Genomic DNA, 15,829 nt, shown 5'->3' with positions numbered 1-15,829 from the left:
TCTTTTATATAACAGTACAATTTTCAGTCATAAGGAGCTTCACTCGCTTGAAGCAGCTATCAAAAGCGTTAAATGTTTGTATACTTAAACATAAGGCTTCTTTGAGTAATTTAAAGTTTGTCTTGTGCTGGTGATATGTTTAAGTTTCTTTGGTCTTCTTAATGGCATGTTATTGACACACTAAAAGGTAAAAAAATATATAAAAACAACTTAACGTATCTGGAATTTCTTTATTCCCCGTGCAGTTTTTTTATTCACATCCTTTTAATGATTCACATACTATTAAAATACTAAGGAATGATTCCATGATTAACTTAAGACACCTTTTAGAATTTGTAATATCTCTTATAACTGTTGATTGTATGCATTCCTCTGCTTACAATTAATTTGATTGCCATTTTTCTTTTTATACAGCTATATATTTTACTAATTGTTTCATTTCTGCCTTTTTGATACCTTACTGCTTCTAATTTCTAGTATAAAAATGATGAAGTACTCTTTTTAAATGTATACAGTATCTCTCTAACTGACTTGAAATCTAGCTGTAGCTTGTCTAGTTTATTTCCCTGAGGCTATTTCTGAAAATCCTGAGCTCAGAAGCTGCCCATTGATACATCTTTGTAACACCCAAGTAGACTCCACAGACAGTGCCACCAGAAAAGCAGTTTTTCTCTGCCATCCCCAATGCACTTTTGGTCTGCAGTACCAATTTTGGGACTCAGCCTCTTAGCAAAACTACTAGTTAAGGATTCCCCAAAGTGCACCTTGAATGCTCTAATATTTGACCTGCTAAGATGGGTACTATAAAATAAAGATTGCCTGAAACTTTGAAAGCATCACACAGCTCATTAATCAAAGGGAGATTTACCATTGAATCGATCAATAGCCTCCTGGCGCAGACCCCCAGTAATACCACCATCTATTCTCTCATATTTGTATCCTTCATATTCAAGAAAGTCCTCCAAAAGATCAAGCATCTTTGTCATCTGGAGGAGAAATAGAAAAGTGTGTCTGTGTTAAATAGGCATAATGTCTAACCCAGATACTGTATGGCTATTTTTCATTCCAAAAAAAAGGCAAACTACATGACATATGGTATGAATATTCACAACTGAAATAAACACCTAGACGTGATAAAACAGAAAGTGAAACACTTGTACATATTCCACTATGACAGAAGGTGTGAAGATTAACCTCTGCTGTTACCTGGGAAAAGATAAGGACCCTATGACCTTCATCTTTAAGTTTCTTCAGCATTTTCTGCAAAAGGGTAAGCTTTCCTGAAGACCGAACAAGTAGATTCCCATCATATGAGCCATTGGGTAACACAGGAGCTTCCTGCAAAAAGGGTAAAAATCACGTAACCTTCACACAGCCAATTTACTCTTTGACCGCAGAGTAAGGCAACAGAAGCGCTCTGAGCATGGGAAAGACACTCTATAAATATCATGTATTATTTTTATTATTAAGGCACACCTTTTAACTACCAGATTCTGCACTCTTAAAACTGAAACACAAAAAAAATTCTTACCACTGCAGCCACAGGAAAAAGATAAGGGTGATTACAACACTTCTTCAGATCCATCATAATATTCAGTAGTGACACCTGATTTCCACCTCCTTTGGAGTTGAGTGCCTCAAAGTTTCGGGTCAGAATGAACTTGTAATACTTTCTGTGGGAGATATAACAGAAAGTTAAAGGAACAGACCATTAAAGTCTCTCTCTTAACATTATGGCCTTCAAATCAGGTTTGAGCATACAACAGAGCAACCATGTTATAATTCAAGGATGATTCCAGTCTATAAAAGCCCAGCTTTGCTCTGTGTTGTAACTCTGATAGTCCAGCGTTACCCACCAGGTGGCAATGCTTGCAGTTGACCTGCTTACCAAAAACTCCCACCACCAATCAAATGATTTGATTGCAGTGAAATGTGGATGGTAGCTGGCACCACATACAAAGCATCCAATTAGTGTGGCGGAGAGAGGTGGACAAAACTGAGACAGGTAGCCATCAGCTCCTGCACAAAACTCTACTGTGCTGCAACAAGGCAAGTGGAAGGTGACTGTGCTGTGCACAATTTAGAATGATCTCCATCCTATGTGGGACTATAATCTAGTTTAGAAATATATTTGATAAACCTGCTTTAAAACCAAAAGTTAATCTGACAATATGTTTCTTTTAACTTGTAAAAGAAGGTGTAAATAAAAAAATATACAGTATATGTGTGTGTGTGTTAAATATTTCTGTATTTTTCATTTGCGTAAAATCAAGAAAATTTCCACTGTGCACAGATTCCAGTACACACAAAGATTTCAAATCAACTATTCTGCTGTGATCACAGCATTTTTTCCATAAAAACAAAGAATTTGTAAAACAAAAATGGTAGTAAATGTGTCCCCAACTATACCAGTTCCTAGTTCTCATTAGCAGCAAAACATAATGCCAATATCCTTGTTCTTTTTTATGCTGATTGCAACACTCTTTTAAAAGCAATCACTTTTTGATATGTACTATTTGAGCATATGAAATGCTGTGGACTCATAACATGAAGCATCTCAGTTTGAAGATTTGCACAGTGATGAGCTGCTAGTGGTTAGCTGTAAATTCTCTCATACATGAGCACTCTGTACCGGAGCTAAATGGAGACCTCCATCAGCCTGTCGTACAGAGCAAGTCTCTGAACACTGTGAGGGGTGCACTTCCTGAAGGTGTGTGTCAGCTCCCACATTACTATGTGCAGCATTGCCACTACAGCGTGTCAGAACAGAGGCAAAAAAAACATCAGTCGAAACTCACCAGTCATAGTTGTAGACAGTCAACATCACCAACACAATTCTTTGCATCATTGTTTGAATAAGTTACCTTCCTTTGCTAACAGAGTTTTAAGTAGCTAGAAATAATTAATAATTACAAACTATTTCAGATCTTTAAAGTTGTGATTGTATTATTCACCATCTCAAAATTTCATGTACTGCATGTTAAACTATGAAAAAAGTCAAAACCTGCAGGCTTGGAAAAGTTTTGCAGAGAGATGCACATGTCTAGACTGGGACACCACCTAAGAGCACTGAAATTATTCAGTTTTATTTAGGTTTGGTATAAAGTAACAATATTTAGCAAGATGATTAATGTAGTGTAAGGCACGTCAACTCAGGAGGTTTACTCAAACAAGGAGTTCAAATAAAACCTGGGAAGAATAAATACAATGAAAACCTGCTTGCTGCCTTTATTTTCTGTGATTTTTTTCACTTCCTTTCCATCTCCGCCTATATGCCATTGACTGCAACTATTCCCATTCTGGCTGTGCTTCTTTCATACTACTATGTCTTCCTATAAATTTCTTGTCATTTGAAATGCACTGGTTGCTGTTACAGTGCACCATTACACACTACACATATTGTACAGGAGTAAGCAATGTCCTGTTTGTCAATCTAATAATGCATGTAGTTGCTGTAACAAAGCTCCCAGACTATGGGTTTCAATCCCTATTCTACTGAGGATTTTGCATGTTTATACCCCATGTCTGTCTGAGTTTTCTCTGGATAATCAAAATTTTCATTCCAAGTCCCAAAGATGTGTGTATTAGGTTGATTAATGACTTCTAATTGACGAGTGTGTGAGCATGTGTGGGTGTATGTGGGTTTATCAAAACTGTATTTTAATAGTGTACCCTCTTGCTCATACCGCTATCCAGCTATTCACTACAAACTTACTTTTGCATGGGACTGAGTTCGACACGCACTATCAGCTCAGTCTTGGCTGGCATGTTCTTGAAGACATCAGCCTTCAGTCTCCGCAACATGTGTGGTCCAAGTAGATCATGCAGCTTTTTGATCTGATCCTCCTTTGATATGTCCGCAAATTCTTCCAGAAAGCCATCAAGATTGCTACATGAAAAAAAGAGGGACTTAATCAATCTTTCATAAGTATTTTAAATTTGTAGAAAAGAGATCTCCTCTTCAGTGCAAATGTTAACTCTCCAGATTTTGAAGAATAGTTGAGATCAAGAAACTTTTCAAACTACGGGGATTTTCAAATCTTCTGGGGAATATCCAGAAAACCCAATTGATCCTTGTGTAAGACAAAGTAATTGCTGCTACATGTTCCCAATATTTTCTAAATATCAACCTTCTTAAAAACTTGCATCTATTTAAAACAACTGATTCCGAATAATTTTGCAAGCTATAGAAAGCAGAACTAAAGCATTATTAAGAATGTTCCAATGGAGAAAATTACAGAAAACTTCTGAACCTTCTATTATTCAGTTGAGGGAAAAACAGGTCAATAAAGTCATGATCACTCTGCAAAGACTGCTGGAAAGGCAGCAAGTATGTCAAAAATGTTGATAAGAAAAAGGTAGCATAAGAACCACCACCTTAGCATTTAACAGTGCCCTCAGCAGTGCAGTTTGTCTGTAGGTTCACAGAATTTCAGACAATTGATTAAAGGAACAATGGCTCACTTGAATCTCTCAGGTGTCAGGAAGTTCAGTAGGTGGAATAGTTCTTCCAGGTTGTTCTGCAGCGGTGTACCAGTAAGCAGCAGTTTGTAATAAATTTTATATCCACTCAAAACACGAAAGAACTTGGAAGAAGAACAAAACATGAAATCACGTTATGATGTCTTCTGACATGACAGGAATTTCCAATACATAACTTGCTTTAAAGGACAGTAGCTACATTACTACAGAAATGACCCTGCACATGCACAAGTCATTTTTAAATGTCAGTCTACCTTGGACTGGTTGTTTTTGAGGCGGTGAGCCTCATCCACTACTAAACAGGCCCAGTCAATGGATCCCAAGATAGCCTGATCAATAGTTATCAGCTCATAGGATGTCAGAAGAACATGGAATTTTATTTTAGTTTCCTTCTGTCAAAAAACAAAGCAGACATGAATGGCAGGCACATCCTGGCACCTACTGTTTAGCAATACTATAAAGAATGTATAAATACTGTATAGTAAGTGTGAAATTTATGTTATAAACTGTAATCTTTTTTAAAAAAAAAGGAATTTATCTTTTTGAGATCCTATTTTTTAATCAATTAGCAAGAAGAGCCTAGCAGGTAAGCCACTGTGAGATAACAGTATTGACCATGGGGAAGTTTGGTTTGCAAATCCAAAGAATTCTAAAGCAGTCAATTTAAGGAATTTTTGGAAGGCTGCATTCTTAGGAAGGCTTAATGAATGCATTTCAAAGACAGCACATTAAATATTTACTTGATTCTGTTCCTCAACTTAGTGTCATTCAAGCATGAGCTTTATTTAAGCTTAAATCACATAAGTCATTTATTAACAAAATGATCAATCCCACCTTCATGCGAAAAACCTTTCGTCCAGTCTTGATGGCATTATCGTCAAATGAGAATTCATTTTCTCGGATTACAGCACGACTATCCTTGTCTCCAGTGTATGTCACTACGTAGAAATCAGGTGCCCACATCTCAAATTCACGTTCCCAGTTAATAATGGTGGACAGTGGGGCACTCACAAGGTAAGGTCCCTTTGAATGACCCTGTTTAAGATTAAAAGTGCAGTTAACTTTAAGGTTACTATTAGGCATTGCTAAAGACAACTTCAACTTGACGTAGAGTATGATGCAGTATATGAAACTGTACTCCTTTAAAATGGTATTTATGGACATGAGATTACAAATACTTAAGATGTTGGACTGTAACCTATAAATTTACTTTTCAACCACTACTTGCTTTATTCACTGTGCATTTACAATGTGTAATGTTTATAATAAAAGCTTCAGCTAATTATGTAATGTAACATGAAGGCCCTAAAACATTTAAACATGATCTTCTAAGAGCACATGATCTTCTAGCAGTCACCAGTATGTTGTAGCCCTCCTTGTATTAAAAGTAAAGAAAACCTATTAAAAACAATAATTAAGAAAAAATTATCATTAGAAATTGCTTCCAACCCACTGTAGATAGCATAGTTGAGACTGAGAAATAACACAAGAATGGAATCATTTTCTAACATTTTCTCTGAGTAATAAATCTATGAGCAGAAAGAACAAGGTATTGAGAACTCCACATCACTAGAATTATTATTCAATTAATATATTATTTCAAACTAACACAAGACCAACCTCTTTGTAGAGAGAGTAAAGAAATACAATGGTCTGTACAGTCTTTCCCAAACCCATTTCATCTGCAAGGATGGTATCGGTACCCTGGGCCCAAGAGAAGCGTAACCAATTCAGCCCCTCAAGCTGATAAGGATGTAGGGTGCCTCCAGTGGAGTTGATGTACCAGGGTTGCTTATCAAACTTAATTGTGGGCTACAGAGACAAAAATGCAGGAAAAGTATTTAGATGAACATAATGAAAATCATCATAAGTGATGTTCTCAAGCAAATAAGAAGAGCTAAGTTAGGATGTGAGGGCATAAAACAAAGACTGTGGGGTTAAATATAAGATACTGTATGTTACGATTACCATTCGTGGAAAAGAAATGCTTAAAAATGCATCAAATGTAAATAAAAAAGGTGTTAAGCTTTGATGTGAGAAATATAAAACAACAATTCATGCAAAGGAGAAGTTTAGGTGCTAAATGTGAATAGGTACAGAATATTTGAAAAGTGACAGTCTCTTAAATAATAAATTGCCATTGGAAGGTTCTCCTATTCACAAATGCATTCTTTTACTGGGTTTGGTTTAGGGCAGCACAGTGGGCAAGTGGATAGCAGTACTGACTCACAGTTTCTGCCATTACATAGTCTTTGTTGAATTTGCATGTCAAGTTAATGTCAGTTATATTTCTTCTCTCTAGGTACACAGATTTTCTTCACACACTCTAAAATATACCATTAGGTCAGCTGGCAACTCTTAACTGGTCTAGTACGAAAGGCTGTGGGTGTGAGTATGTGAAAAGTGCCGCCTCTAAAAGTATTACAAATACAATAATGGGTGCAGATATAGGGTAAAAGGTCACATGGGGTGCATTTTGAATGTATATTATTAATATATCTTATTTAATTGTCTCCCGTAATGTTTCATTGTATAATAAACATTGAGCAAGTGGTGCCCATTTTTCTTTGCCTGAACCGCTGGAAGGGTAGTGGAAATTTGTACTACATACTGTTAAAGATGACAATTCAAAAAACACACAAGTGAAAGTATTTTCTTTTAACAACCCTTAAATTCAAAACTGCAGTATCTAAAATCAATGAATAAGTGAGTAAGAATAACTTGCCGAGTACACCTTAGACAGTGTTTCTGCAGAAGAATGGTCAGCTTAACTATCACTATCATACAAGGAGAACTCAGCCAGCCTTGAAGGTAGACTAAAAGCACAGATTTATAAAATTCAGATAGAGATACCTAACCTCTCTAGCCCAAATCCACTGTCTTTGCAGGCTTCAGCTAGAGTTAACACTTCCAGAGTATGATTCGACATAGAAATTAAGTTTGTGAACTCACATCCACTGTGGGTGTTTCTGGGGGCTTCTCCAGCTTCTCGTCTTTGTTTATGCTCTCAGGTCGGTCCTCATCCCCTAACATAAGTTCTCTTTTGAGGAATTAGCCATGAAATAAAATGTTGTTAGTGACTTTGTCCAAAATCTCAGAAAATGCATATCAATTTTCTCTTAGGCAGAGAAAGTGGCAAGACAGTGCTCACCTGTGATTCCAGTAAGCCTGCTTGAAGTTCTCATACTCAGGTATTTTAAAGTCATCAACTTCCCAGGTGCTCTGGTCGTAGGGAAGATCTCTCCATTTAATCAGGTAGTGGACATCTCCTTTCTTATCAAAGCTATATATCAATAAGAAAAAGGGAAAAGTCTTAGACCTGAAGTTTAAAAAATTCAGCAACAAGACACAAATACTAGTGGCTATGAGGAAAGACTAAAAAGAGAAGTCCTTTCAGTTTAAGCAGAGGTTTAAGAAGACATGTGATAGCAGTGTGTCGGAGACATGGAAAATGGTTGAGAGTAAATTTCACACAAATGTTAGAAAGTTATCACAAAAACATAAACTGCACAGTGGTGTGTGGAATAGAAGTAGTTTGATAACATTTACAATTTGACTATAGATAATTTGCAAAAGTTAACTAAATAGAAATTGACCAGCCATGTTTACTTTCAAAATTGTTCTTACAGTATATATTTATTTGTGTTTCAACCTTAAGAAATTCTCAAACATTTCTGTTTTAGAGTTTCGCATTCATCCTGGCTTCCTGAGATGCTGTACAATCATAACAAAAAATTTACTTTCATTGGTAACATCCCAATGCAAAACAGGAACATGAATGAGAAAAGACTGAATAAAACCAAGTTATGTTTATACTGTTTATTAAAATGACCATTTCAGCAATATTAAGAAACTAAATTATGAATATCACAAGCAATAACAGGCAGCATGGTGGCCCAATGGTAGCGCTGCTGCCTTGGAGTAAGGAGACCCAGGTTTACTTCCCGGGTCCTCCCTGCGTGGAGTTTGCATGTTCTCCCTGTGTCTGCGTGGGTTTCCTCCGGGTGCTCCAGTTTCCTCCCACAGTCCAAAGACATGCAGGTTAGGGTCATTGACGATCCTAAATTGTCTCTAGTGTGTGCTTGGTGTGTGTGTGTGTGCCCTGCAGTGGGCTGGCGCCATGCCTGCCTGGGATTTGTTCCTGCCTTGCGCCCTGTGCTGGCTGAGACTGGCTCTAGCAGACCCCCGTGACCCTGTCTTAGGATATAGCAGGTTGGAAAATGACTGACTGACAAGCAATAACTCTATAGTAAATTTTAGATGTTGCACAATTATACCAAAGGGTTGCTTGTTTACATGGTTGTAGTCATAGTGTTCAAAGAGTTAAGCCAGACTTAAAAATAGGAACTACTGTAAATCAAAAAGGCAACTTAATTTCTGCAGTTGTTACAGAAAACACTGATTCGCACATTTCCTGCATTTTACTCTCAGAATGAGCCAACACATCTATTCGATGTGTTTCAACTTACCTGGCTATAGATCAAATGATGCTACATGAAATTGTTTCAAATGAGAAAGTTTGTATTTACACCATGAAAAATTATTGATGTTGTTTCCAGACTTTAGTTTTGTTAATACAAAAGTTTGATTTATAGTCTGTCATCAGGTGAAATGTAAGGAATTTTTTTACCTTTATTTTGTTTATCTGGCCAGCCTCAAGTCGGAATTCAAGTGAAAATAAATACAGTAGGTTAAGATAAATGGATGTTTTTTTGACATTACTTTATGTTAAAGCAGAGTGTTTCAAAAGCCAATGCTGAGGCTATCACTTTTTTTTAAAGTAATATAAACAGTAAGTTAAAAACATAAGTAAATAACAAGCTAGTTAACTGTGTAGATGACATTAAACTATAGCAGGTAGATAAGTGGATACCCTACAGTTAGCAAAATCATTATAATTAGAAATAAGTCAGACTTGGGCATATATGTGGCCAATTAATGTACATAAAAATTAATTTTGACACATACAATGGAAAAATATTAGACATAATTGTGGACTGGATGGTCTATAACTTAAAATTACTCCTTATGAAAAAGAACTGAGAGTGCTAGTGGAATCATCACTTTGTTAGTATCCACAAATAGGCAGCATTAAAAGTGATTATGAAAGGTAATAAAGAATTAGGTTATTTATCGTGCTATGTTGAGTACAAATCAAGGAAGTTATCCTTAGACTACACAATAGTTATGACATAATCATAAGGTGCACAATTACAGTTTCCATATTACACAAAAGGATGTAAACACACTAAGAAAATTCCACTGAAGAGCTCCTACACTGATTCCATGACTTATAGTTTGTAAAAATAATTTTTTAAGTATTTTTACATATCTGCAAATCTTAATGTGAAGGAGGACATGAATAATGAGATAAGAACACATTTTTGGTGAAAGCAAACATAAATTGAGGGCTGATTTAACAGAGGTGTTACAAAAATCATAAAGGGATTTATAATCGTAAATACCAGGTATTATTTTAAGATGAGGTCTTCAGCAAGAACATAGAGGCAAAGATAAAAATGGGTTTGGAGTAAATTTTGCACTAACATCGGGAAGGGATTCTTTGTAACAAAAATATTAGTTCTTACCAAGCTATGCAGTAGTACTGTAGTACTTTTGGTATGTTCAGGTCCCAGCTTCACAATGTTTTGAAACGTTTAGGTCAATAGGGAAGGATGCACTAGGTATGACTGAATGACTTTTTCTTTTTAAATTTTCTTATATGTTGTATTTATGCCCAAAATGTAAAGCTGCACATCTGATTCGATTAAAGTGCATCAACTGGTCTTAATTATAAGTGACACAATGCATTGGTATTTTTAAATTGTTTTTGTCATATAATTCAGTTGGTGTAGGAGATTCAATATGGACCCATAAAATATAAGGCAGAGTGTCTACAAACATTTGAAAAATCAAATAGCAAGGAAAACAATGGCTGCATTGATTTTCATGGTCATAGACTGAATAATGAATGTCTCAACTTAAATTAATAATTGAATCATGCATCATTTTCTAGAGTGGGCAGGACAGAGAACTGAGATTCTAATACACCAGGAAAGACACAAAACAAAGGTACAAATATTTTAACATATGTGTTTTCACAGTTTTAGATTTTTTGAGCAATTTTTATAATTGATTTTAAAATGTGTCCATATCTGAGAATCTGAATATGAAGACACCTATACACTTTCTAAGCTACAGCATACATTAATAGTTTTAAACTCAGTAACATTTATTGAACAAGGATATGAAGGTAAACAATGGAATCCATTTGGAAATTACCAAATTACCAACTGATAGATTTTGATTTGAAATTATATCTATAAAGGCCAAAATATAAAAGATAAGGCTAAACTCCTGGTCATCTTTTCTGAAAGATAGTATTACCCAGGGCCTAATAAGCTGGATTTGAGATTGCAGTTCAAATTTAACTTGCAGCTCATGATATGAAACTGAACAACCTGCTACACTAACTGCAAACATAAACATTTGTGTTGATCAGCTGATTTATTTTCAGTGAATTTGATATAGGATCTCATCTGCAGTTCTACAGTGTTACATTTCTTGTGTTACATGTAGATGATGACAAGTTATTCTCAAAATCCAGATATTCCCTCTCTGGCTCTAGAAAATACTTTTTAAAAACTGTCAATGTAATACTTAAAAACAAACGTATCAGTTGTTGACATGCATAAATTGCCCCAGAATTGCTAGTGGCAGGTATCCTTCATGTTAGGTTCATGCACAACATGCATTAACTTGGCTACTCTTAGGATTTTAGGAAGGTCTCGGGTTTTATATTTTCCTTACCTATGGTTCACGATCCGGTGAATTATCATCCATTCAGGTTTGATGCCATAACGAAAGAATTGTTCTTCCATTTTTGCATATGTAGGGTCCTTACTTTTCCGCTTGTCACTCTTCACATCCTCTTCTCCTGAGCCATAGTCAAATGGAGGTGGTTCATCCATGTCATTTTTCCTTTGGTAGTTTCGGTACATTACTGTGTGATAGAGCTCCAGCTATGCACACAGATTAACATACATGGAAGACAAAACAGGTAATCAGAACATTTTGGGCATGAAACGTGGATAATTGGATTGTAGGTGCACCTAACTAAAGGAAGGCAAAATCTACTTGCTGAAGCATGGGGTCAGAAACACTTTTAACTGCTCATAGATAAGATTAGATGGAAAAGAACTACATATATCACATTATTTAAACAAAAATGACTTATGGAAATGATCTAGTGTCAAACTCTTTTGGACACACATAGGGAATACTCGTTTCAATTTTGTTCCTACAAAGTGATCATTATTGTTCTGATCCACTTTCGCTCCATAGTGCTCTTATTTGTGTAAACAACAGAAATTAATTTGGGACTAATGTTTAAGTTTTTTTTATTTTATTTAATTTTTTGTTAGTTGAGAAATAAGAAGGGCATGAAAAACTAAATATACTTCATACTATACATATGATAAAATATAATGTTGAAATGTATATTGTTAAAATGGTGCATTCTGGTATTTTTATGTTCAATTCCCTCTCTCATGTATGTCTCACCATTGAACAGGATGAGGACTGCAAAGAACAGATAAAATTTTAAATTTTAGAAAATGACCCATTACTGCTTAAAGGGCGATACCACAGTTTGTCAATTAGTATAAAAGCAGTTCAGGCAAGGAGCTGTGAAAAGTGACTTTGGATCAAATATCAGATTTTTAGTTAATGAAACAAATGTTCTTCAGGGTTATTGTATGGCTGAAACAATAAAAGAAGGCATCCTCAAACAGCTCCCTCAGGTATCTCAGACTCTTACTGTTTTCATAGGTGAAATATACTGTTTCATTAGCTGAGAGAGGCACAACATGATTAAAAGTAATGGAAGATTGTATACTATTGTAGTTCTGTATTCTTAAATAGTTTTGTGTCTTTTGGCTAGAAGTGAACAGAGACACAGAAAGGAAGGCTGATGGGAGTACCAGAAATCATCTCAAAATCACATGACTTGCAAGGGACACAGAAGTACCAGGAAGCAGAGATCATCCAGTGTGGTCAAGATTAAACAAAGAAGTCTTGCTACTTTCAGGCATGAACACAATAAAAGGAGCAGTCTGTTGGACCACCAGCAGCTCCCTTCTGAATGCCTAATTTTTGTTGTCATTATTACCATATTTTACCTTATTTCTTCCTCCAATATTTCTAAAAATATTTTTTTTATTTTCCTAAACAGCCTCACAACAAAACAAACAACACCATTAAACACAAAAGAGATAATTGGTACATTCATTCAACTCAGATACTAGACACAGCATGCACTTTTTTGCCCTTTTCATACATAAATGCAGTATGTCACTATTTTTTCTCACTCAACTAACAGTAATGGTTTTGAAGATGAGTGTTTGACTCAAAATGCATTTGGGAAAATATTATTGATCAAGTATAACATATGTCAAAGGACTCCTACTTGGCAGATATAAGATTAATTTCCCACCTTTTGTAATTTAGGAAGTCCTGTGGTCATTAAAGTTTAGTGCATTTCTGCAAACATCACTTTTGTAATTTTTTTCCTTTTCCTGTTGTTTTTTGTGTGCTCGTTTTTACCACTCTATTGCCTATGCATATTAAATCTAGCATATAGTACCTGAATTATTTCTTTCTGTGAATTGTTCATGATTTAGTATAATCTTTGCTTTACCTTCTGCATTATTAATTGTTTCATTTGTTCATTTTTTCTGCTATTATTCTTTTTCATTCTTTATTTTCTACTCGTTTGTTACATTTATACATATTTTGTGTGTATTTTAGTCATTTTGTTATTTTGGCTTATTTTTCATAAATATAAATTTGCGTGTGTCTATACAGTATATATATATATATACAGGCAGTCCCCGGGTTACATACAGGATAGTGACTGTAGGTTTGTACTTAAGTTGAATTTGTATGTAAGTCGGAACAGGTACATTATTTTAATAATTGTTATTGTTGACCGACTTTAACCAAGTGCTCTGCCAATGAATGATGGAGTTTCACCTCTCTCTGACCTTTTTATTATTTCTACTTTATTTTCAATGGTGATGGTTTTTCTCTTCTTTAGTGTATCACCAGCATTTGCATCAGATTTGTGTTTCAGAGACATTCTTGAAGGGTAAAGACAAAAGGTTAAGGTGAGGTCTTCTGCACAGCACTGTACACACTATCACAGCAGGAAGACACCCGTCGTCAGCATGTCTGATGTACTGAATGAGAGACAACTTCCTGCTATGTGCGTAAGAGTACAAGCAGGCTTGATATTGAGAATGAATGGGGGCGGCGAGGGGCAGTTCACCATTTGCCCACCACACAGTCACCTCCACTACAGTATGCTGCCTGCAGCATCTGCCCACTGACAATGAACAAGTGAAACACCCCCACCCCCCACTTTATCAAGCTTCTGTCCTGCACACAAATGATAGCTGTGGCCCCGGTGACTATGGACAATGGGTGACCACTTCCTGCCAGGAGCCACCCGAGGGACACTACACTGCGCGAGCAGCGAAATTGCCTCCCCCATCCAGCCACCGCTTGAAGCGTCCCCAGACCAAAGATGATGGAGTGGCAGTTACTGAGGCACATGCGTCGCAGCTGTGTCCCTGTTCATAAGTCATAGGTCGGATGTCCGTAACCTGGAGACTACCTGTATATATATATATATGTGTGTGTGTGTTATTGTCAGCTTAACACATTACTTTGTTCTTTTTACTATCTCTATTCATTATTATCTACGCTAGTGTGATCTTTTTAGTTATGTATGTGACTTTCATTATATATGATACTAGTGATATTTATTGTTACTCATACAAAAATCTACAAAATTATATTTTTACTTTTCCTTTGTTTTGCATTTCATTTCAAAAATTGTGATTATCTATGCTTACTGCATTTATTCTACTTGATACCCTGCTTATTCTCCAGTACATTAGCTGATCATAATGAGAATAATGATGAGTACTGCCACCAAAATATGATACTTTTCCCAGTGTGCTGGCTCAGTCTCTGTGCAGCACCACATAGGTTAATTGTGCATGCACAATTAGCCATATTCTGCATAAGCCAACCACTTCTCAAGCTAGAATGAGACCCTGTGAAATGACAATAATAACAAAAGATTTATTACTTTTAACAAAACATTTCTATCTTCCTGATGTAAGAAAAAAGTGTAAAGTATCTGCACAGATAGATTGAAAACAAAAAACATGCTCTATCTGTGTGCAGAGCTGCAAATTAAAACAATGGAATGAGCCAGCTCCACACTGCCACTTCATGTCATGGCCAATGTATTTCCCAGGATTGGTACTCTGCGAGTACAATGATATACTGTATATTTTTAATTGCTAGCTTCTGGCCAATTGTTGCATTTTGTTTAAGGTTAGAGTTTCACTCTGTGCCTTTTATTGTTTGAGGCACAGTGAAGATGTGATTAGCACTACTACCTCACAACTCGGATAACATTTTTGGCCACAATAATTGGTCCAGCCAGCATAGTTGGCAAATGCATTCTTTACCATCTAGGACACTTAAAAGACCATCGCACCATTATAAACCACTCAAAAAGATATATTTCTTCCCCATTGACCTCGTTTATATGTGTATGTGTAAATTCCTAAATATTTCTGTGATTTCACCAAACTCAAGCGAATAAAGCAAACTCCACAGGGTTCGCTCACAACTAATGGGGACCTTATCCAGGTCTTCAAAATTCTCACAGACTTAACTTCACCCTCTTGTAGTCACAGTTGTTACATGATTCAATACTCACCTGCAGTTCTTTGACCCAGGAGCAATGCCAGTAAGACAGGCCGGCCCATTTAACAAGCAACTCCCTCTCAGGTCGTCCCTTCAGTAGTGGTTTTGATGTTGGATCAAAGGACTCACATTCTTGGTCCAGAGACATCTCTGGTGAAATGGAGGGCTCTACCCATTTCCAGTGAAGGATCCGCTGTACCTTGCCTTTCAGTGGTGGACACTAAAACATGAGTATAAAGTTGGAACAAATATGTATGGGTGTTTAAAATTTCTATCACATTTTGCTAATTTAAGGGCACAAGAACTAATGTTACACTATTCTACGAAAAGGAGGATTTACCAAAATGAAATCGGGTAGCTCTGCAGAAAAAGTTCTGCTATACCTGGGTATGTTAGTCAAATACCTCTCTGCTCACTACAGTTCAGATAAAAAAAGGTATACAGAAAAAAATGCATCTGTCATCAAACAGAGGGTGATGGAGCCAAGCAACTAGGCCATTTTCTATGTTTAAAAAAGTGTGCACAAAGGTACCATGACTCTATGCAGTTAGGTAGGAAGTTC

General features: G+C 36.2%; 1 protein-coding gene across 5 annotated transcripts in view; it reads right to left on the bottom strand.

Moving 5' to 3' along the window:
- The window catches only part of chd5 (chromodomain helicase DNA binding protein 5), a 92,705-nt gene that overhangs the window by 14,176 nt on the left and 62,700 nt on the right, over positions 1-15,829 (bottom strand). For 4 of the 5 annotated variants that reach the window (XM_039756170.1, XM_039756165.1, XM_039756168.1 and 1 more), the window contains exons 10-21: positions 15,281-15,487; positions 11,293-11,504; positions 7,634-7,765; positions 7,435-7,522; positions 6,103-6,294; positions 5,317-5,517; positions 4,737-4,874; positions 4,465-4,586; positions 3,716-3,889; positions 1,532-1,673; positions 1,207-1,338; positions 869-986 (exon numbers count right to left, since the gene is read on the bottom strand). In XM_039756170.1, coding sequence (XP_039612104.1) covers positions 869-986; positions 1,207-1,338; positions 1,532-1,673; positions 3,716-3,889; positions 4,465-4,586; positions 4,737-4,874; positions 5,317-5,517; positions 6,103-6,294; positions 7,435-7,522; positions 7,634-7,765; positions 11,293-11,504; positions 15,281-15,487 — 1,858 coding nt within the window. The remainder of the gene's footprint in view (positions 1-868; positions 987-1,206; positions 1,339-1,531; positions 1,674-3,715; positions 3,890-4,464; positions 4,587-4,736; positions 4,875-5,316; positions 5,518-6,102; positions 6,295-7,434; positions 7,523-7,633; positions 7,766-11,292; positions 11,505-15,280; positions 15,488-15,829) is intronic. The other variant, XM_039756166.1, reaches the window with a different exon arrangement.

The sequence above is a fragment of the Polypterus senegalus genome, chromosome 6 (genome assembly GCF_016835505.1).
Source record: "Polypterus senegalus isolate Bchr_013 chromosome 6, ASM1683550v1, whole genome shotgun sequence".
In the NCBI taxonomy this organism is placed as follows: Eukaryota; Metazoa; Chordata; class Cladistia; order Polypteriformes; family Polypteridae; genus Polypterus; species Polypterus senegalus.
The sequence above is the reverse complement of the archived record's forward strand: the minus strand, read 5'-3'. Positions and strand labels throughout refer to the sequence as shown.